Below are 21,340 nucleotides of genomic sequence, written 5' to 3'. Positions count from 1 at the left end.
CCCCGCCCCCACGAGGCCCCGCCCCGCCGCGGATGCTGCCATAGAAACCCAGAAAGCGACATGGCTGCCGCCGGCCTGGGAGGAAGGCTTTTGACACTGCCGGCGGCAGCCCTACCCAAGTCACCGTCACTTTCGCTACAGGCAGCAGCTCCCATCCGAGGGAAGCCTAAGAAATATCTGGTCTATCCGCATCCACCGAAGAGCTCCCGCCTGTCCCCGTCGGTTCTGCGCTGGCTCCAGGGCCTGGATCTCACCTTCTTTCCTAGGAACGTCAACAGGTGCAGGAGCAAGCCGCCTAGACGGGGCCTGAGCACCCCGGGGACCCGCCGACCACTCGGCTGCCCCGCCTGCCCCGCCGCGGCACTGGGCGCAGACGGCCTACTCCCCTGGTTTAGGTTTCAGACCCCGACCCCCACCCACTCAGCGCGCGGTGCGCGCGCGCGCGCACACACACACCCCCCTTCTTTTAGGGAGCGGGCCTGGAAAATACATGATGAAGCACTCACTTATTCATTTACCCATTCAATCATCACATTTTAGATTTAAGCTAATATAGAATGCCTTGGTGACTACAAAAAAATACTGATAGTCAAGGCTCTTTCTTTAGAGACACTGGACATTAATAATCGTGGGGATCAGTTTATCCTCTGGATGGCATCTAGTTTTTCCAATCAGGGACTGGAAAAAAGTTGCTGCTGAACTGCAGCCACCCTGAACGTAACGGGCGGTTAATATCTGCTCTGGGAATGCGAACTAATTTCCATAAATATGAAGACAATGACTTTTTTGCAGACTCTGGTTTACTAATTTCAATACTCCTTAATAGAGACATGCCTGAAATTTTCAATGTGCATCGGAATCACCTAGGGATCTTGTTAAAATGAAGATTCAATACAAATTAATAGTTTGGGTTCATAAAAAGAACACGAAAGCCTTTAGTGTGTATCTAATCTTATTAAAATTCTATTCCATAGCAGGTCTTCCTTAGAGCAATGATCCAACAAAACTAATTTTATAAGTTATTTGCTGTCAGTGTGGAATATTAAATTGGTGTTAATTGATTATAAAACAAACTGTCAAAGTAACCACATTTTATTTCATTTCTTTAATATTATGGATCAGGGATTTTTCAAATGGCTTCCTGATTGCAGAAATATTCACTATATATTACCCCAGGGACCTTAAATTTTCATCCTTTGAAAATGGAACTTCTTTGAAAGTCAAGTTGGATAACTGGGCACAGTTGGAGAAGGTAAATTAGCAGTCATCGACTTTAAGAAGTTTGTGTTTTAAATGGTGTACTCCTGATGTCGTGGATATCTACACACACGTGCGTGTGGCTGTGCCACGAAGCTGGCAGCTTGTTTCCGTGTATTAAAATGAATGTTATTAAAGTTTGTCAGGAGTCACTTATAAAACTCATTTCAAATTGGAGTAGGATAGAATGGTTGCTTTTCTTGCTGAATGATATTTTTTAATAATTAACATGTTAAAATTAAAAACTATTAGTTGAGAGACAAAAAAAAGGGGGTTAAGGTGAATACAAAGTAATTGAAGATTTTTACGTAACTTCTTATACTGAAAATACCTTCTTTCTACTATTAAAGTTCCTGGCAAGAAAAAGACTTAAATTACCTAAAGAGCTAATCCATGGAACAATTCATTGCAAAGCTGGAGTACCTGAAATACTAATACAAGAGGTTTATACTTTGCTAACGCATCGAGAGTAAGTCATTTGGAATCTTCTAGCAATACAACTTAAAATGAAAATTTGATAATATAAATCTCATTACTAAAATATGGCTTGTCAACAATATTTTTTTCTTTCCAGAATTAAAAGTATCCAGGATGACCTCGTGAATTTCACAGACTACAGTTACCAGATGCGTCTGCCCCTGGTTCCTAGCTCCACAGCTTCCAAGTCGATTAAAGATAACATTAGGTCATCAGAGATAAAAAGCAATCCCAACACGCTCAGCAATGAACTTAAAGTAGAATTCCTCTTCCTTTTACAAATGTTGCAAAGAAAATTAAGGAGAAAATTGAATCCCCGTAAGTTTTCCTTGGAAATAGTCAACTGAATTCTTCCCAACGTAGTGAGGCTATGCTTGAGTGAAGATGAAAGAAAAGTTGACCACTGTCTGTCCCAACTCTGCTTTTTCTATCCCTGGTTTAAAGGGAAAGTGGTTCTCTTATGCTTAGCAGTGGAATGATCTATCATCACTGGAGTGGTTTACGGCACATTTTTTTAAATGAAAGCATAGGTTAACTTAGTATATTAACACTTCTCTTTTTAGAAAAGAGTGACTATGTTCACATAAAATTCTGTGGGAAGTAAGTTCAAATATCAAGTTACTAACGAGGATGAGAATATTTCAGACTTCATCAGGATGTAAGTACTTTAGGAAAAGCCTGGATTACCATGATTTGCTCTAGATGATTTCCAGACCATGGTCATGGTTGTCCTGTAGTAGCCTCGGTATGTAGACTGGGTACGTAAGGTAAGGCAGATGGAGGCAACCCATGGCAATCTTCCAGAGAGATCACTGAAATAATTCTCAAAGCATCCAAAGCATTTGCCATCAGAGTCCCAACAAATGACAAACAAAATAAGTGAACTTTCTTTCTTTCATTGTTGTTGCTTTACTAACACTTAACTTAGGACACCATTGGTCTCAGAATTCTATAGTCCTTGATTCCAGACATTTAGTGACTTCATCATGACCGTGGCACTAAAACCATTCAAGAATGAGGCAGCTGTAGGTCAGTAGGATTTCTCCCTCATTTGAACCCCCACTTTCTGAAGAAAAGAGCCATTTTCTCTCTAGTCTCTGGAAGGAAAGGAGAGCAGTAACTGTAACTTCCCCTCACAATGTGAGTTGGATATTTTGGTTTTCATCCTGTTGCTCTGTTCATCTTCCACTGCCTATCATTTTTTGTTTCTCTTCGTTATTTGCTCTTACTCATGAATTTGTGAGTAGAAAAGAACTGAGGTCATTAATCCTGTTGTGGAATTATATAGTCAAATTCTTTTGTAGGTTTTTAAACACTGTAATTCTGCTGTGATTCATGCATGCATATAACGTAGGTGTACAACTTTAAAAAGACAATGAATAAATATTTGTGTATCACTGCATAATCTATGACGTGGAACATTCCCCATAGCTTTATATTCTCCTGGTGTCCTGGTCTTACCGCCTTCTTCATACTTGCCTCTGAGAGTAACCATTGTCCTGCAGCCTTTGTCATTGCCTTGATTTAAAAAAGTTTGCTTATGCGCACGACTTCATTCATATGTATTTCTTTTTTTTTTTTTATTTTTTTTTTCAACGTTTATTTATTTTTGGGACAGAGAGAGACAGAGCATGAACGGGGGAGGGGCAGAGAGAGAGGGAGACACAGAATCAGAAACGGGCTCCAGGCTCCGAGCCATCAGCCCAGAGCCCGACGCGGGGCTCGAACTCACGGACCGCGAGATCGTGACCTGGCTGAAGTCGGACGCTTAACCGACTGCGCCACCCAGGCGCCCCTATTCATATGTATTTCTTAATTGAGAAGATTTTATCAAACTCTGTACTAGGTAGAATGTCTCCCATGTTGTTCACGCCCCAATCCCTGGAACCTGTGAATACGTTGTATTACATGGCAAAAGAGGCTTTGCAGAAGTCACAGACCTCGAAATAGGGAGTTTATGCTGGATTATTCAGGCGGATCCAGTCTAATCACATGAGCCTTAAAAGCTGAGATCGTTCTCCAAGTGGACTCAGAGGAGTGCAGCAGAAGCAGGAACGATTTGAAGTGCGGGAGGGCCTCAACCTGCCACTGCCACAGAGGCCACCTGGAGAGCACAAGGTGAGGGCATGGCCTCACACAACTCTCAGGGACAGCCAGCAACAAGACAGATTTTGGACCTAGAATTGCAAGGAGCCAAATTCTGCCAAAAACATGAATGAGCATGGGAGAGGATTCATCCCCAGAGCTTCCAGAAGGAATGTGGCCCTGCTAACGTCTCGATTTCAGCTCGGTGAGCCTCTAAAAAGCAGCCCATAGACTTCTGTACTGTGAGAGTAAAGATGGCTATTGTTCATAAGCCACCAACTGTATGGTAATTTGTTATGGCAGAAATGAAAAACAAATACAAACTTCATAATTAATACTGTTGGCATCATGAGGTTATAAAAATATTCTCCTATCCTTACCTTGACTAAGGTTTAGCCTTTCCATTTTTTTTAATTTTTTTTTTCAACGTTTATTTATTTTTGGGACAGAGAGAGACAGAGCATGAACGGGGGAGGGGCAGAGAGAGAGGGAGACGCAGAATCGGAAACAGGCTCCAGGCTCTGAGCTGTCAGCCCAGAGCCTGACGCGGGGCTCGAACCCACGGACGGTGAGATCGCGACCTGGCTGAAGTCGGACGCTTAACCGACTGCGCCACCCAGGCGCCCCAATCCATTTTTTTAAAAATTTTAATTCCAGTTAACCCAATGTTCTATTAGTTTCAGGTGTACGATTTAGTGATTGCTTCCATACAACGCCCAGTGCTCATCGCAAGTGCATCCTTAATCCCCATCACCCATTTCCCCATCCTCCACCCACCTCCCTTCTGGTGACCATCTGTTTGTAGTTAGGAGTCTCTTAGTTGTCTTTTCTTCCCCTTTGCTCATTTTTTGTTTGTTTTTTAAATTCCACATATGAGTGGAATCATATAGTATTTATTTGCCTTTCTCTGGGTGACTTATTTTGCTTAGCATTGTACTATCGAGCTCCATCCATGTTGCAAACGGTAGGATTTCGTTCTTTCTTATGGCTGAATGATAACTCATTGTATGTATGTATATATACATATATACCTATATATGTATATATACACGTTATGTTTATATACATATAAACATACACACCATATCGTCTTTATCCATTCATCCATAGATGGATTCTTTGGCTGCTTCCATCATTTGGCTATTGTAAATAATGCTGCTATAAACATCGGGGTGATGTATCCCTTTGAATTAGTATTTTTGTAGGCCTTGGGTAAATTTCTAGTAGTGCAATTACTGGATTGTAGGGCAGTTCTACTTCTCACCTTTTGAGGAACCTCCATATCATTTGCCAGAGTGACTGCACCAGTTTGCGTTTCCACCAACGGTGCAAAAGGGTTCCTTTTTCTCCACATCCTCGCCAACACTTGTTTCTTGTGTTTTTTATTTTAGCCATTCTGACTAAAGGTGTGAGGTGGTATCTCATTGTAGTTTTGATCTGCATTTCCCTGGTGATGAGTGCTATTGAGCATCTTTTCATGTGTCCGTTGGCCATCTGGATGTCTTCTTTGAAGAAACATCTGTTCATGTCTCTGCTCATTTTTTAACTGGATTGTTTTTTGGGTGTTGAGTTGTATCAGTTCTTTATATATTTTGAATACTAACCCTTTACTGGATATGTCATTTGCAAATATCCTCTCTCATTCAGCAGGCTGCTTTTTAGTTTTGTGGACTGTTTCCTTTGCTGTGCAGAAGCTTTTAATTTTGATGTAGTCCAAAGAGTTTTTGTTTTTATTTCCCTTGCCTCAGGAGATATACCTAGAAAAATGTTGCTATGTTAGCCTTTCACTTAAAATAATTTTTCAACTTTACTGAGGTATAAGTGACAAATAGAAATTACATATATTTAAGGTGTAAAACTTGGTGTTTCAATATACATATACATTGTTCAATGATCACTGCAATCAAACATATCCATGTTCAGAGCGCCTGGGTGGCTCAATCAGTTGAGCGTTTGACTTTGGCTCAGGCCGTGATCTCACGGTTCCTGAGTTCAAGCTCTGAATTGGGCTTGCTGCTGTCAGTGCAGAGCCCGCTTTGGATCCTCTGTCCCCTCTCTCTGCCCCTCCCCTGCTCAGGCTCTCTCGCTCTCAAAATTAAACATTAAAATAAAATATCCGTCTCCTCACAAGGTTGCCATTTTCTTTCTTTCTTCCCTTTTCTTTTTTCCTTGCTTGCTTGCTCTGTGTAGTGAGTACACTTAAGGTCTACCCTCTTAGCAAATTTCAGGTACACAATAAACTATTAGATGCAGTCACCATGCCACACGTTAGACCTGCAGAACTTACCCATCCTGCATAACTGAGACTTTGCACCTCTGATCTGCATCTCCTCACGTGCCCCTCCACCCCATCCCTAGAAATTACCATTTCACTCTCTGCTTCGAAGAGCCTGTTTTACATTCCACATAGAAGTGGAAACGCAGTATTTGTTTTTCCATGTCCGGCTTATTTCTCTTAGCATAACGTCCTCTAGTTTTATCTGTGTTGTTGCAAATGATAAATTTTCCTTTTCATTTATTATTTATTCATTTTGAGAAAGAGACTGTGCCAGTGGGCAGGGGCAGAGAGAGGGGGAGAGAGAGAATCCCAAACAGGCTCCTCACTAACCATGAACCGTGAGATCATAACCTGAGCCCAAACCAAGACTTGGAAGCTTAACAGACTGAGCCACCCAGGCACCCCCAAATTCCCTTCTTTTTAAAGGCAGATTAGGGGCGCCTGGGTGGCGCAGTCGGTTAAGCGTCCGACTTCAGCCAGGTCACGATCTCGCGGTCCGTGAGTTCGAGCCCCGCGTCGGGCTCTGGGCTGATGGCTCAGAGCCTGGAGCCTGTTTCCGATTCTGTGTCTCCCTCTCTCTCTGCCCCTCCCCCGTTCATGCTCTGTCTCTCTCTGTCCCAAAAATAAATAAACGTTGAAAAAAAAATTTTTTTTAAATAAAGGCAGATTAATATTCCATTTTGAGTGTGTGCGTGTGGGTATGTATACATGTACATATTCTCTATACGGCCATCCATTTTTGGACATTTAGGTTGTTTCCGTATCTTTGGCTAATGTGAATAATGCTGCAGTGAATATGGAGGTGCAGATACTGATTCTGTTTCCTTGGGACATATACCTAGAAGTGGGATTGCTGAATCATACGGTAGTTAATTTGGGGGAGAATCTCCATATTGCTTCCATGATGGCTGTACCAATTTACATTCCAGCAACAGTGTAGAAGGGTTCTCTTTTCTCCCACATCCTCATGAACACTTTTTATCTTTTGTCTTTTTTGATAACAGCCATTCTGACAGATGTATGATGACATATTATTGTGGTTTTGGTTGCATGTCCCTGATTATTGGTCATCATTCGTGATGTGGGGCACCTTTTCATACACCTGTTTGCCATTTGTATTTATTTTGAGAAACATCTACTGAGGTCCTTTGCCCCATTTTTAATTGGGTTATTTGCTTTGTTCAGTATTGAGTTGTATGAATTCCTTATACGTTTTGGATATTACTTCCTTCTAAAGTATTAAACACTGATGAAGGAAAGAAGACACAGATAAATGGAAAGACATCCCATTTTCATGGATTAGAAGAATATTGTTAAAATGTCCATACTACCAAATTGATCCACAGAGTCAATGCAAGCTCGCAAAATTGAATGGCAGTCTTTACAGAAATAGAAAAAACAATCCTGACTTCACATGGAATCACAAAAGAACCTGAAAACCCAAAGCAATTCTCTGAAAGAACAACGCTGGAAGCATCACACTTCCTGATTTCAAACTATATTAAAACAGTAAAGTACTGGCATAAAAAACAGCCATGTGAACCAATGAACCAGAACAGCGAGCCCGGAAATAAATCCATGCATTCACAGTCACCTGGTCTTGAATAAGGAAGCCAAGAACACACAACAGGGAAAGGACGCTCTGTCTCCTCAATAATCATGCTGAGAAAACTGGATATCCACTTGCAGAAGAACCGAAATTGGACCCTTATCTCACACCCCAAATCAAACCCAAAGGGATTACAAGACTCAAACCTAAGACCTGAAACCATGTAACTGCCAGAAGAAAACACAGGGAAAAAGCTTCTCGGTATTGGCAACGAGTTTTTGGAAATGACACCCAAAACACAGGCAAGAGAAGCAAAAATAAATACATGGGGTTGTATCAAACGAAAGCGCTTCCTGCATAGCAAAGGAAACAAGAGTGAAAAGGGAACTATAAAATGGGGACAAAATGTTTGCAAAGCATGTATCTGATAAGCGGTTAGTCTCTTTCAAGATCTTAATTTAAAAAAAAAAAAGATCTTAATTTGTCTGCAAGTGAAATGGAGAACCAATGGTCTCAGAACCATTTTTTGAATAGTCTGTTCTTTCCCCACTGATTTGTAGTATCCTTATGTCTCAAACTTTCCAAGTTTCTGTGTATATCTGGGCCTGTTTCCTATATATATATATATATATATATATATATATATATATATATATATATATATATATATCCTAGCTGATTTTGTCTAAATGTGTGCAACCTCATCACCCGTACGATCTTAGTTATGTACTTTTACGTATAAAGCTTTGGCTTTACAGCAAGTGTTGGCACTTGGTAAACAAGTCCTGCCATTTTTCCCTCTATGAAGTATCCTGTTGCACGGACCTATTTATTTCATTCACCGTGACTTTTACTGTTAGGAATTCAGTAGTACTGCCTACTGCTATATTTGCATTCACGTCTATCGTGGTATTTTGTGCTCTTTATTCTTTTTCCGTTTCTTGTTATTGTTTCACCAACTTTTCTTCTTTTGCAATGATTGGATTGAATTTTTTGTAAAGACTGTCTCCCCCCACCCCCCCCCAAAACTGATTTGGAAAATTTTAAATTTCTATTCTTTGTAGTGCCATTCGAGAAATTTTACCATGCAGACTTATCCTCGTCTAAAATTAATGTCTTTACTCTTTCTCCAACTATAAGGACCCTAAAACACTGACGGCTCCTTGTCAGCCCCTTACCGCACTTCAGCATTTTAGTTTTGTCAAGTTACCTTATTTCTAACACCATAAATCAGATACGATTATTTTTCATACAGAATGTTTGCTTTTATTTAGTCTATCTCACCATCACTGTCACTGGTTCTCACTGGGATTTCTAGAGCCAAACGCAAGTATTCTATTTAATCTTCTAATTAAAAGTCCATCTTGGCACAAAGTTAACCTGTATCTCTCTTGTCCTCCCGTGAGCACACTTTCTCTTTAGCCATGGATCACCTCAACCCTTCAGATTCTGCAACAGTATTCTGTTATCACCCATCTTGATCTTTGAGGCTGCTGATTTGAAGCTCAAAGTCATGAACTGTGATAATTATAGTTCTGAGGATGCTGCTGACCAGAGCTGTATTTAGCATGAACAGGGTCTGGCTGATAAGTAGAAATAACCTTAGACTCTTCTTCAAGCTGCAGAGGAGCAGTAAGTGATCTTTAGAAGCACAGGGAAGTTGATATCCAAGTGTGATAGATAGAATTATAGAATCAGTTAATGAGAAATAGGGGAAATGAAGAAATAATTTTAAGTCACTATTTTTAAAGCATAAATAGGTTTGCAAAACAGATACTGCATGTTGTTCATATGAGATATAAACAATATTTAAGAAATCATTTAACCTGTGATGACAGAAGTCAATACAGTATTTTCTTTTCAGGATACTGTGTAGGAGAGACAAGCAGGGGATTTGGGGGGTACTTACTAGTAATATATGATCTCTTGACCTGGGTGATGGCTACCCCAAGTGTATTCATTCCAAAAATTCATCAAGCTGTAAACACATAATTTGTTTACTTCTCTGTATACATATTATTACTGAATAAAAACTTATCAAAAAAACTAAGAACATAGTCTTTAAAATAACGGGTTTTTTTGAAGTAACTTTTTCAAAGCCACTATCTTGTGCATCAAAGATGTGAAAAATGTGGGGAGAAGGTTAATAATCTTCATATTCACACCACTCTTAAGAATATGATAAAACAGATGTCTAAAGAATTTGCCTAATTTTTAAATTACAGTGTCTTATTCTGGCCCTGGCCGTAGTGATTTTCTGACAGTTTTTGTGTTCCTATTTCATAGAATGGTTTGAGGTCAAACCAACAGTGGGAGAACTTACTCTTGACCACCTTCCGACCCATGGCTCTCGGTGCAAATATAATTCCATGATTTCAAGGGACAGAGGTGCTCCTGTTTTACGTGAGTCTTTGTTACTGTGGTTTTCTTCTTAACTTTTTACCTGTGAACTGAACCTGTTGCTGCTACTTGGTACCTCAGAATTTTTTTCAACAGTGAAAATTGTTGGTCTAGGCATTCAGTCTAAAACTGTGTATTAGGCTGGTGTCGGCATGCCTGGGTAGGTGGAGGGGCCGCACGGTCCGCGGAGTACCGGTCACACTGGGGAGCTTTCTAAGCCAGGTTCCCCCCACCCCACCCCAACTAAAGGACCCACTTCAGCTCTGATTTATCTTTAAAGAGGTGGGTCTGAAACAGGCGAAGGCCAGTGCAGAGCTCAAAGCTCCATTCTCTACCAGCAGGTAAGGAATCAGCCCTAAGGCAGATACTCATACTTGCATACTTGTATTACAACAAGCCCCTAGTTTAAATCCTGGGAGTTCAGAAAGTGTTCATAGCATAGCAATCTAGAGCCCATAAGCCAAAATCAGTCTCCCACCCTGTTTTTGTAGAGCCTGCAAGTTAAGAATGGCTTTCACATTTTTAAATGGTTCAAACAGTGTATCAGAAGAAAAATGGTATTTTCTGATGCACGGACATTGTATGAAGTTCAAATTTCTACGTTCGTAAATAAAGTTGTACTGGAACACAGCCAGGACCGTTCCGCATGCCATGTCTATGGGCTGCTTTTACGCGACAAAAGCAGGGCCGAGTCGCTGCCCACAAAGTAGGTTCTAGATTTAGTGAATAAAAACAGATATAACCAATAAAACCAATAATTACGGGGACATGTTGAGGACATACTTTCATTGAAGACGACTCATTGCTCATCTGAAATTCGAACTGAACTGAGTGTCCATGTTTGTTTTTACTGTCAGGGCTCTGGTGGAAAATATTAGGGGACCTGTCCTACAAGGCAGGATTCCCAAAATGTTAAGGGTTTCATGGGGGGTGGGGGACACAGGCCTTTGTTTATATAGGGTCTGGAAAAGCAATGTTAACAGATTCCTCCTTTTAAACTTGTGATTTCTCAGGGCCTTTAATATGCGAATACTCATTGTAAACAGTGAAGAGGAGAGGTACCCAGGGAAGTGTTTTCCAAACTCTATTTGATCACACACCACTCTTACTTGGTTTTGTTTTGCTAATGGCCGGGTAGAACTACCATTTCTAAGAGCACACTTTGTAATATCTAGACATTAGAACAGTCCATTAAAAGGTCTAACTCATATGCTTGAGGCATGGTACTCAGCACGACTCAACTCAACAGAAGTGAATAATGACGTTTCTATGGAAAAAAAAAAAATAAGTACCCATAGTTTCACCTTCAGATTCTGGGAACACATCCTCGCCTTCAACCTGCCTCAACCTTCTTCCAACACTGACGCCTGCAGGGAGAGCTCCAGCAGGTAGAAGCTGCGGCTCCAGGGCAGAGGCTGGGGGGCGGGGGATGGGGGTGGGGGTGGGGCTCTGCTGGTTCCCTTGCTTGCCTCTTTCCCCTTAGGACTACTTGGACCTGCCTGGGGGTGGGAAAGCACAGGACCACTTGCTTCGGGACCTGCAATGAGAAGGCGGGAAGAGGAATGAGATGTTGCAAGGCCTCCTTCCTGCCTAAGAAACAGATGCAAAGTGTCCATATATATGTGTGTGTGTGTGTGTGTGTATACACGCACACACACACACACAAATGATGGGTACTGATACTTGAATAGCTGAAGAACATTCCTTTATCTTTCCAGAAACATTTCAGGGTCCCAAATGAGTTTTTAGAAAAATAATGCTCTCATTTCGGATCACAACTCCAAGGAGAGCGGAGTCCTGCTTTTACGACTGTAATGACGTAGCAACTGCTGCACGTGACTTTTCCCCCATTTTATTCTCTCCATGCTCTTCTACGAGTCCCCCTCACTTCAGTGGGCTTTCTCCATCCTTTTCAAAGTGGGTGATGGGCTAAGCGAGACATCACCAGGACAGATCAGGATGGGAAGAAACATGCTTTTCTCTCTCTACTTCTCTCAATCCTATTCCAGAAACTTGGATCCTCTTAGTCTGGGCATAACGGAAATTAACGAATGGTGTGCAGCTGACTTTGGTAATTACGTCGATGAGAGCTGTTTTGCTAGATTTTATTTTTTCCATATGAATTCAAGGGATTCCATCTCAGTTGTTTCTACTGAAAGAGCAGAGTGTTTAGGTCAGTTCAGCTGACATAATCGGAGTGAGTGGAAGGAGGGGAGCAGAGCTAGGCCGCAGGTAAGACAGGATCCTATTTTACCGTCTAAGATTGCGCGGCATGTAACGGCACCAAATCCACAGGCTGTTCACCTCAAAAGCTTCTAATTCTCAAACAGGGTGGCAAAAATTAATTGTAAGATAGGCTGTTGCCTTTGTTTTTTTCGTTAACACTCAAGTCCCTCCCTGTGTTTACCTAAACCTAGCATCTAGTGAACTCGTGGGCCGAGGGAGAATACGTTTCTTAGCTGCCACTGGTCCCTCACATGAGAACTGAGCGACCTGGAAGGTCGGCCAGTTTGGACGCTTCATTGCAATCAGAGTTCCAGAAACGAAACTGCGAATTATGTGTATTTGCCAAATCTCAGCGCTGTTAGAATCGAGGCCTCAGCTGCTTTCTGAAACAACATCTAAAAATAGTTGAGTCATATTCAGTATCAGATACACCGAACTAAGCCCCGGGTATTTTAGGCACTGCTAATGGCTTTTGGAAGTGGGGGGCATTCCGATTTTTTATTTACGGCCACTACACTGCGTGCTTTAAATATTCTACTTACCAGGCACGTAGATGAACCTGTGTTCAGACTGTTGCTGATCCTTGGGCAAGTTCCGTACGTTAACACTGATCATCGCGCAAATGTTTAATAACCACAGACTGATTTTAATGTCGTTTATTTAAATATGCCAGGAAATACAGGTACTGTTGGCAATCCACCTAGAAGAATTCATGTCAAACAAGCTGGAAGATATTCTTTTGAATCTGCTATGAACCCTATCACAAACACGAGAAAGTAACCTTGAAAAGCACGTGTCCGATGGCTTTGAAGATGTAATGCAGCGTCTCCTGCCATCCTAGAGGGTCTAATCACCTGGTTGTGGGTATGTAAGTAAATTATATCGATGTCTTATCCATAATTGGGCTCAAAACGTGTTTTTGTTTTTTTTTTTTTTTCAATTCAACAACCACGTATTAAAACACCTGTGCCAGGTACTGTTGAAAATGCAAAATCAACAGAGAAGGAGCAAAAACCATTTTAAAAGGTACAGTTAAACACAATTCACCATGACAGGTAAAAGTGTTCTCTCATCAATTCTGTAGCAATGGTGGATCTGCTTTGTTATGTTTTCCTCATCAGAAATGAAAAGAGCTACCACTTTGCCTGATATACATCTACACATCACATGCACTCAGAAAGAATGCATTCCGAACGGTGATTATCACACATTGGCCCGGAAAGAATACTGCCCACCCCCATAAATAGCTAGACTTAAAACATTTTTAAAAAACAGGCATCGTCCTTCTTGTTGATAGGGAGTTGTGGGAGAGGAAAAATTGTGCCTCACTTGCAATTTGGTTCTGGTGTTTAGCAAACCATGTAGCTCAATTGAAAAATTTCTACTGGTTGCTGCCACTCCCCAGAATTTTAGTGGAGGGAAACCAGAGTTGGCCGATATCTTGAAAGATGGATTATCTTTCATGCATTCTTACAATTTTACATTCACATTTGGAAAATTTTCTTCAACTGTAATTAGTCATGTTGTTAACACTCTCTCATTAACAGTCTCATCCGACTTCCAAGATGAGCATTACTAATGCTGGATCCTGAGACACACACGCCAACCCCCAGCTAAACTCTGTTCGTTGTTTTGCATTGCTGAAGGCTTGGCTTCATTAGAATTTCTATCTCCAAAGACTTCTGTGTTTAATTTCACATTTGGGGCAGGTAATATTTAGTGAAAGAAATTAAAGAGGGCCCACATGAAATAGGATGGCTTCTTGGGAGTGAGTGTACAATCTAGTTTTATGTGAGGTAAAGGGTATATAGTTTAAATGCGTACCTTAAGCAGCCACACGTTACCCATCTGTTACCTTGCATTCTTTTAAAAACAATTTTTTTTTACGTTTATTTTTGAGAGAGACAGAGAGAGACAGAGTGCGAGCAGGAGAAGGGCAGAGAGAGGGGGAGACAGAATCCGAAGCAGGCTCCAGGCTCTGAGCTGTTAATACAGAGCCCGACACGGGGCTTGAACCCACAGACTGTGAGATCATGACCCGAGCCAAAGTCGGACACTCAACCGACTGAGCCACCCAGGCACCCCTGTTACCTTGCACTCTACTGGCACAAATCTAAAGTAGACAATTATGAGACTAATTTTTAACCCATAAAATCTCGTTCCTTAGGAAGGGGCTATAGAAGCAAGTCTTTGGAACCTCAGCTGGGGAAAAGATCCAGAGAAAAGGATTTAAATTTGGGTAGAGAGTCATACAAAATGTTGCTTTATTCTTCTCCTGACTGTATGTTCAATCTCCTGAAAAAGCTGACCACTCACCACTGCCTATGTTAAGTTCTCATGACTCCCATGGGGCCTCTGGAGAGCAGTGGAAAATACGAAATACACTGTATGCTTCATAGTGAGCAAATAAATGGAGGTAGCAGCTATGGTCAAAGTAGGTAACTTCAAGAGCTTCAGGAAGATGAGTTGTATTAAGAGAGGCCAACACTACAGGTGTATCTTAAGAAGGCCATTTACTTCACAAAGGATCTTTGGCAGAAGGAAGCAAGGAGCTTTTCTAGGAGCAACAGCAGCTCCTCTGGGAGCAGAACCTTTTCAATCAATTGGCACAACACTCATCAGGGACCGGATGCCTCTGTGATACGCTGTTTGCATTATTAGTAAGCTTTTCCCCTTTTATGCTAATTTTGGGGTTTACTACAGTCAGTATTTCTTACAAGTTGGAGAATCATCTTCCTGAAAAGCCTAAAGAAGTGATTTTTCTAGGTTTCCAAGTAAAGTAATAACACAGATGAACAGCTCAGCCCTTCACACCTCTGATGATTCTGGCCCAGCATTTATGGAGAGACCGTGTTCTCTCAATGGCATATGTGGGGACAAGGCTGATGCTCATTTTAGCGGTTAACTCTGTCATATCTGGTTTTAACTGCAGTGTTTCCTGAAATTTAGGGGACCTGAAATACGTACATACATACAAGTCTCGATAACTGCATTCCATATCATAGCACTGTCATATGGCTAATTAAATTTACCAGAAGAGTACTTTTTTCAATTATTTAGGAATAAATGTTTCAAAGATATAGTGCAATAAGCACTTATTAAGAGTTGACCATAAAGATACCTTCTGTATTACTGCTACACTAAATATAAACCCAAAATTTTATAAACAATTAGGGAGGCTTTTACTATATTCAGAATGCCTTTTGACTTAAGACCAAAAAAGTGTCAATTTTCCTATTTTAAGGACAACAAAATACAAGTCATTGCTTTAATGCAACCATGTTCCTGAACACCTCTGGATGATTTCATGGAAAAATCTATGTGTGTGTGTATCCATATACATATATACATATATGTATACAGAGACATGTATGTATACACACATATATGTCAATTTTGATTGACATAAAAATCATATTTCCCAAGACGGAACTCATTTTGATGTTGCAATTTTGTTAACCACCTGGTACTTTCTATAGACAAAATATTTTTCCAATGCTTTCAAAACCATTATCTAAGGAGACTTCTTTCCTAAAAGCATATGTAACCTTGCAAAATAATTTGTCCATGTTATCAATAATATAGACATCTTCTTATAGTAAGATAAGCTATATTATTTGTTTGGGTTTTCATGCATATGAAATGTAACAATGGAAAACCTTTTATAAATTTAAATTGCTTTGTTTTTCATATTAAGGCACAATAGATGCAGACTGGCATGGTCAAATGACATAATTCTATGAAGAATTAATAGTTACAATTAATACTAAGGTACAGAACATTATAGAAGTCAAAGAGTAATAGAATTATATTTGAATCAATTCAATTTAGATTTTAGACACAAATTTGGTTCCTCCTCTATTATGTTCATGTGCTAAAGAGTTATATTTTTTCAGTTTGTACATAAAATACCATTTTTCCGCATTCATTTAAAATACAGAAGAAGGAAATAATTGTTTATCTGTGTATAACTTAAACTCAATGGTATCTTTTCTTTCAAAGTAGTTAAAGCACAGAAGATAGGCTTCTATTAAGAAGCTTCTATTTTAAAACAAAGAGAATTATAGTAGGATTTCAACTGACATTTTTAAGTGAATTTTACTACATATATGCTAATGAAAAATTCTCCCACCTAAAAAAATTTGAGTTACACATATAACCAAGGATTTAAAAAAATACTTCTCACTATCAGTGAGTCACATATATTCTCTTCTGCAGTGTTAATTAAATCTTTTTAATAAAATAGAATTTAGGCCTTCTAATGTCTTTTTGAGGAGTTAGAAGTGGTTAATGCAATAGAGAGTACATAATATATATCTTATTTTCTGTTTTAGAAGTGGGTTTAAGAAAATTTTTAAAATACTTTCAATGTAACAGGTTTAAATATAATAAAAAAACCACAATTATTCTATTTATATAAGCTCACTCTTTAGACAAAAACATCTATATTATGAATCCTATGAAACAGCTCGAGTACCAAAGTATTATTGTTCCTAGTCACACATTAATTTCATAGACCTCAAAACCAGAATTCTAATACAATTGAAATACTGGTAGTCATGCCTCAGACTTTTTCAAAAAATAGTTTTATTATTTTTTTTTGTTTTGTTTTTAATATTTTGAGAGAGAAAGAGAGTGAGCAGGGGAAGGGAGGGGTAGGGGAGAGGCAGGGGGAATATTATGCAGGTTCCACGTCCAGCGCTGAGTTGGACACGGAACCGAACATAGAGTCTGAAGTGGGGCCCGATCTCACAACCGTGAGATCATGACCTGAGCCAAAATCAAGAGTTGGACGCCTAACCGACGGAGCCACCCAGGTGCCCCAATAGTTTTACTCTTTTAATAAATATTTTAAAAACTTGAATTTATAATATACCCCAAATTTTAACTAATATCCTATTTACTCATAGAAATTTGAAACTGAATTTATCAAATAAATGTTATAGAAAGTTAATATAAATCAATTAGAGATTACTGTAAATATTAAATGCATAATCAAAACATCCACACATATCAAATATCTTTTAAAATAGTCAATTATCATCAAATGTAAATTCTCAGACCAACTTAACTGCATTTGTGTTTTTCATGCGTCAATTTTTGTTATGCCTACATAACCTAGTCCTTTATACTTGCACATTTAATTTCAGTTAAAAAATTTGGTAATGCCTTCTTTTTTTAAAAAATAAAACTCGTAAGTATTTTGACTGTGCATCCATTTATTGACACGCTGTAAGCTCGTAACTGGAAACTTTTTATTAAATATGAACTAAAACTAGTGGTTTACTATATATTTTACAGAGGACAATCTAGGTGTTTGTTAACTCGAAGATCGGTCATAACATACCTTAGTTACATGTTGATATTCCAATATTCCTTAAGTACTTACTACATGTCAAGCACTATTCTATCTGTTGTGTTATTTTATATGTTTCAAAGTTTCAAAAATATAGTCTTTTGGTACCTTTTTGCTTTCTGAAACTTTAATATGCTCTTTTATATTTTTCGGTCTTTTATAACTTAAATATTATCTTTCTCTCAAATATGGCTACTCTATTTTATAAAGAATACACCTATTTTTCCTTGAAATTACATAAATATTTTATTTTTTGAAGTTGATGAATTAAGTCAACTGTTATTCCCACCTCCCCTTCTCCCCTCAACCTTTGGTTGTGCACAACAAAAGTTAAGGTAATATTAACCCACAAAAGGTCTTTTTTAAAAAACAGTTAAACATGGAGAAAAACCTGTCAAAACGGGTTGAGTCGTATTCCAGTCCCTAAAGGTGAGAATGGGTTCACCTTTGCCCACATCAAAGCGTCATTCAATGAGATAGTAGATTTCCCATCTTCAAGGAAAAATACAGGGCCCTGCACACAGAATTGAGGAGAGAGACGATGAGATTATAAATGTGTAACATGCTTTTCAACTTCCAGAAACAGAATCACTCTGATAAAAAACTACTGGCAATATTTAGGCATTGCTAATGGGAATTTTTAAAATATGAGAAAATCCGATTTTTTTGAACTGCTACAAATATCCCTAAATTTTAAAATATCTTAATATGCCCTGATGTCTTTCACAAGAGAATTTAGTTTTATAACTTAAGTTCTTTGAAAACAGTAGTGCTACCAATAACGACAGGTAGTGCGAATCTATTAATACAAAGTAAACATTTTATAAAGGCATATACGCCTAGCATAGACTTAAATATACTTTATTTTAATCAGAAGGCCTGCATGAATACAGCTGGGGAAATTATTCAGACCAGAAGCTCTGAACCTGCTCCCTAGAAGACAAAGAACATGTTGCTGTAGATGTGTCTACATAATTTAAAATCATGTCAATCATACGGTTTACTAGCATATTTATAATTTAGCTATGTCAGTTACTTTGCATGTCAAGGATAGTTCTGAAGCACCAAATGCAAAGAAATCTTTCAATCTGTTTCTCCTAGCTCTCAGAAGGAAAAGCATGATTAAAAAAAACACAAATTGGAATAAGAACTTATCTCCTTAATTATCTTCTAAAGTTATCAGATTTTTTATCACAATTTCAAATGGTACAGCTTGTTGTTAGTAAATTATTCGAGACACTGGAAAATCCATCACATGGGGTAGAGAGCTTCCTACTCTCAAGTACCTACCTACTCTCAAGTACCTCTCAAGTACCTACCTACAGGCACTTGAAAGTTCATAGTTCTAACCAGAATATTACTTTTCTGTTGAAACAGAAGTATCCTGGGAGAGGAGCACCCCATCTCCATTAGTCATCTGCACTTCAGTGTGTGTAAGATAATTAGTAGGTCTTTTCCTAATGCAGGTTTGGGTGCGGAGAGGTTAGGCAGCCTATGTGTTGGGCCACGTGGCTACTGCAGAAGGAGAAAAAGATCTTGAAGGTATCACGACAAATGGCACAGGGAGGGCGGCGACTAGCGCTGAAGATAAACTCTAAATATTGCATGATCTTTTTGCTCTTAATTATAAGTTACTGAATGTACTGCTTTGATTCTTGACCTCTGAACGGAAGTGGATAAAAACTATGCATGTCAGTGTCCTGTTTTTTCAGAAGATATTAGTTAAATATTACTTACATAAACTTATAGTGTCAAGTCAAGCTATGGTTAGGGTTTACATTAGCAGCAAGCTATTTAATTTAAATGGTTATTCCAAAAAAGCAGCTGTCCCCATTGACCTGGCATATCAGTATGAGAAATGTAATTAGTCACATTCCATTAGAAATCTAAGAATCCACTGAGTAAAATGTGAACACTTCTGGGAGGTGGTGTTCTTTCAGTCCAGACTGTAGTTTCAATCCGCATTCTGTATGGATTCAGCTTTGTTGACTTCATGTGGACACCTACACCTCGCCCTGACTCTGAGATGATGAAGGCCTCTCCACTGTCTGGAGAAAACAGCACCCCTGGGTCACACTGGGAGGCTCTGGAATGATTCACCATCATTACTTTTGACTGTATGTTAGGGACCTTCCTCAGGAATTAGTCATCCCTTGTGACGGATCCCAGTAATTTGTAACTGTTGAAAAATTCAGGAAGTCACTCTAAGAACATATACAGTATATCGATAACACACACCTGCCAGTTTTTAATGTCTTTGTGTTTATAAAACACAAATGGAGAATATCAAGTTAATTTTAATCTATTTAGCTATAATTTATAACTATGTTGATTGTAGCTTTGTCTCCCTTATTTAATTTCCCAAAGGATATGATCTATATGTATTTGTAAACATTTGTTACTAAGTATACCTATTACATGAATTGCTTTCATGATAATACAAGGAGCATCTCTCTGAATTTATTTTAAGGAGCAAACGACCATTCATACTAACTACACAGCATTGAGGGCAGTGTTTTCTCAGGGGCCACCAGTCTTATTTATAGGTACCGACTTTTATTCAGATTATGCTTATTCTAAGACCATATTGTTTTGAGTAACTGAACAAATGAAAATAATGGAAATGAACAATTTATGCCTTACATTAGGCTGTACCTGGATTTTTAATCCCGTAAGACAAGAGATGTGAATATCTGAATGACTGGGCAGATTTGATCCAGTCACATAATCCGGCCCAACAATTCCTTTGAGTGGTTCTTCTTGTAGTCTCTTTAGTAAAGTTGCATAAACCATTCTTTGTGAATCAGAAGGGGGTGTATATGGAGATTCTTCTGGTGATCTATATTTTCAACAGATATTACATTTTCATTTTCATACAACCACAGAATTATTAAGGTTTAAGTTAGAAACAGTCCCTGATGACTATTTAGTCCCCATTAGAGATGATGGCAAATTAACTTTAGGCTTAATTTATAGTAAAACGAAGTACTTTAAAAAGGCAGAAAACAATAGGATTGTAAATGATGACGGAATATATGCTGACCAGACCAAGATTCATTTTTCGGCAAAGATTAATAGTGAGCCAATCCACATTTTCAATAAATGTGTGTATAATATTAACACCTCCGTATCCCAATTTTTACACTGTCCTCACTCACCGGCTCGCGGACCGTGTGCAAGCCCTCCACGCATCCAATTCCTCAGAGAGGTGCTCAATTTTTAAAGGCACTGATACCACCCGACGTTTTAACAGCTGACTGAAACGTGGAACAGAAATTAACAACTGACATCCAAGACTAAGATATGAAAGAAAGCAAATGAAGTTTAAATAATTGCTATTTTAGATTTAACAACTACTGTTCAAAAACACGTGTATACATGAATGCGTGTGTGTGTGTGCGCGCGTGCTTACTTGTATATCTGGCCTTCAAGTTCCCTGGAAAGTTAAAGACGTTCAATGCTGTTGGTTGGAGGACAGTCTGAGTGAGCGGATGAAAAATGGACTAGCGAGGGAGGGGGTGGGGGGGTGAGGGAAACAGGTGACAGCGATTCAGGATGTACTTGCTGTGATGAGCACCCGGTGATGTATGGAAATGCTGAATCACTATATTGTACACCTGAAACTAATATTACATTGTATGTTAACCAACTGGAATTTAAATAGAACTTTAAAAAACTTAAGGAAATAAAATGTAAAACTAATAAATAAGGA

The 21,340-nt window shown here is 39.1% G+C and overlaps 2 protein-coding genes across 12 annotated transcripts in view; one reads left to right on the top strand and one right to left on the bottom strand.

The window, feature by feature from the left end:
- Nucleotides 1-23: 23 nt before the first annotated feature.
- SPATA4 (spermatogenesis associated 4) lies at nt 24-13,058 on the top strand. Of its 3 annotated transcripts, none has more exons than XM_045452362.1 (8): nt 24-278; nt 1,123-1,252; nt 1,608-1,726; nt 1,832-2,052; nt 9,933-10,049; nt 11,357-11,434; nt 11,765-11,831; nt 12,946-13,042. In XM_045452362.1, exons 1-7 carry the CDS (start codon nt 61-63, stop codon nt 11,785-11,787), a joined length of 906 nt encoding a protein of 301 aa, XP_045308318.1. In that variant the 5' UTR covers nt 24-60; the 3' UTR covers nt 11,788-11,831; nt 12,946-13,042. The 3 variants fall into 3 exon arrangements, with proteins under 3 accessions (XP_045308318.1, XP_045308303.1, XP_045308309.1); XM_045452347.1 differs by having other exon boundaries at nt 11,345-11,434; XM_045452353.1 differs by lacking the exons at nt 11,357-11,434; nt 11,765-11,831 and having other exon boundaries at nt 12,946-13,058.
- Nucleotides 13,059-16,065: 3,007 nt separating this feature from the next.
- WDR17 (WD repeat domain 17) overlaps nt 16,066-21,340 on the bottom strand; it is a 107,661-nt gene continuing 102,386 nt past the window's right edge. For 7 of the 9 annotated variants that reach the window (XM_045452331.1, XM_045452311.1, XM_045452320.1 and 4 more), the window contains 3 exons: nt 20,787-20,885; nt 20,272-20,467; nt 16,066-18,142 (listed from right to left, as the gene is read on the bottom strand). In XM_045452331.1, the coding sequence (XP_045308287.1) occupies nt 18,023-18,142; nt 20,272-20,467; nt 20,787-20,885 (415 nt within the window). In that variant the 3' untranslated portion in view covers nt 16,066-18,022. The remainder of the gene's footprint in view (nt 18,143-20,271; nt 20,468-20,786; nt 20,886-21,340) is intronic. The other 2 variants (XM_045452274.1, XM_045452291.1) reach the window with 1 other exon arrangement.

This window comes from Leopardus geoffroyi, chromosome B1 (genome assembly GCF_018350155.1).
Source record: "Leopardus geoffroyi isolate Oge1 chromosome B1, O.geoffroyi_Oge1_pat1.0, whole genome shotgun sequence".
Taxonomy (NCBI): Eukaryota; Metazoa; Chordata; class Mammalia; order Carnivora; family Felidae; genus Leopardus; species Leopardus geoffroyi.
This window is presented reverse-complemented; position numbering and strand designations above follow the sequence as displayed.

Bases quoted from the DNA above. Each gene is read 5' to 3' on its own strand.
- SPATA4 (XM_045452347.1), top strand. From the start codon at position 61: ATGGCTGCCGCCGGCCTGGGAGGAAGGCTTTTGACACTGCCGGCGGCA. The intron at 279-1,122 runs GTGCAGGAGCAA...ATTATGGATCAG, and splicing joins TTTCCTAGGAACGTCAACAG to GGATTTTTCAAATGGCTTCC. The intron at 11,435-11,764 runs GTAGAAGCTGCG...TTATCTTTCCAG, and splicing joins TGCAGGGAGAGCTCCAGCAG to AAACATTTCAGGGTCCCAAA.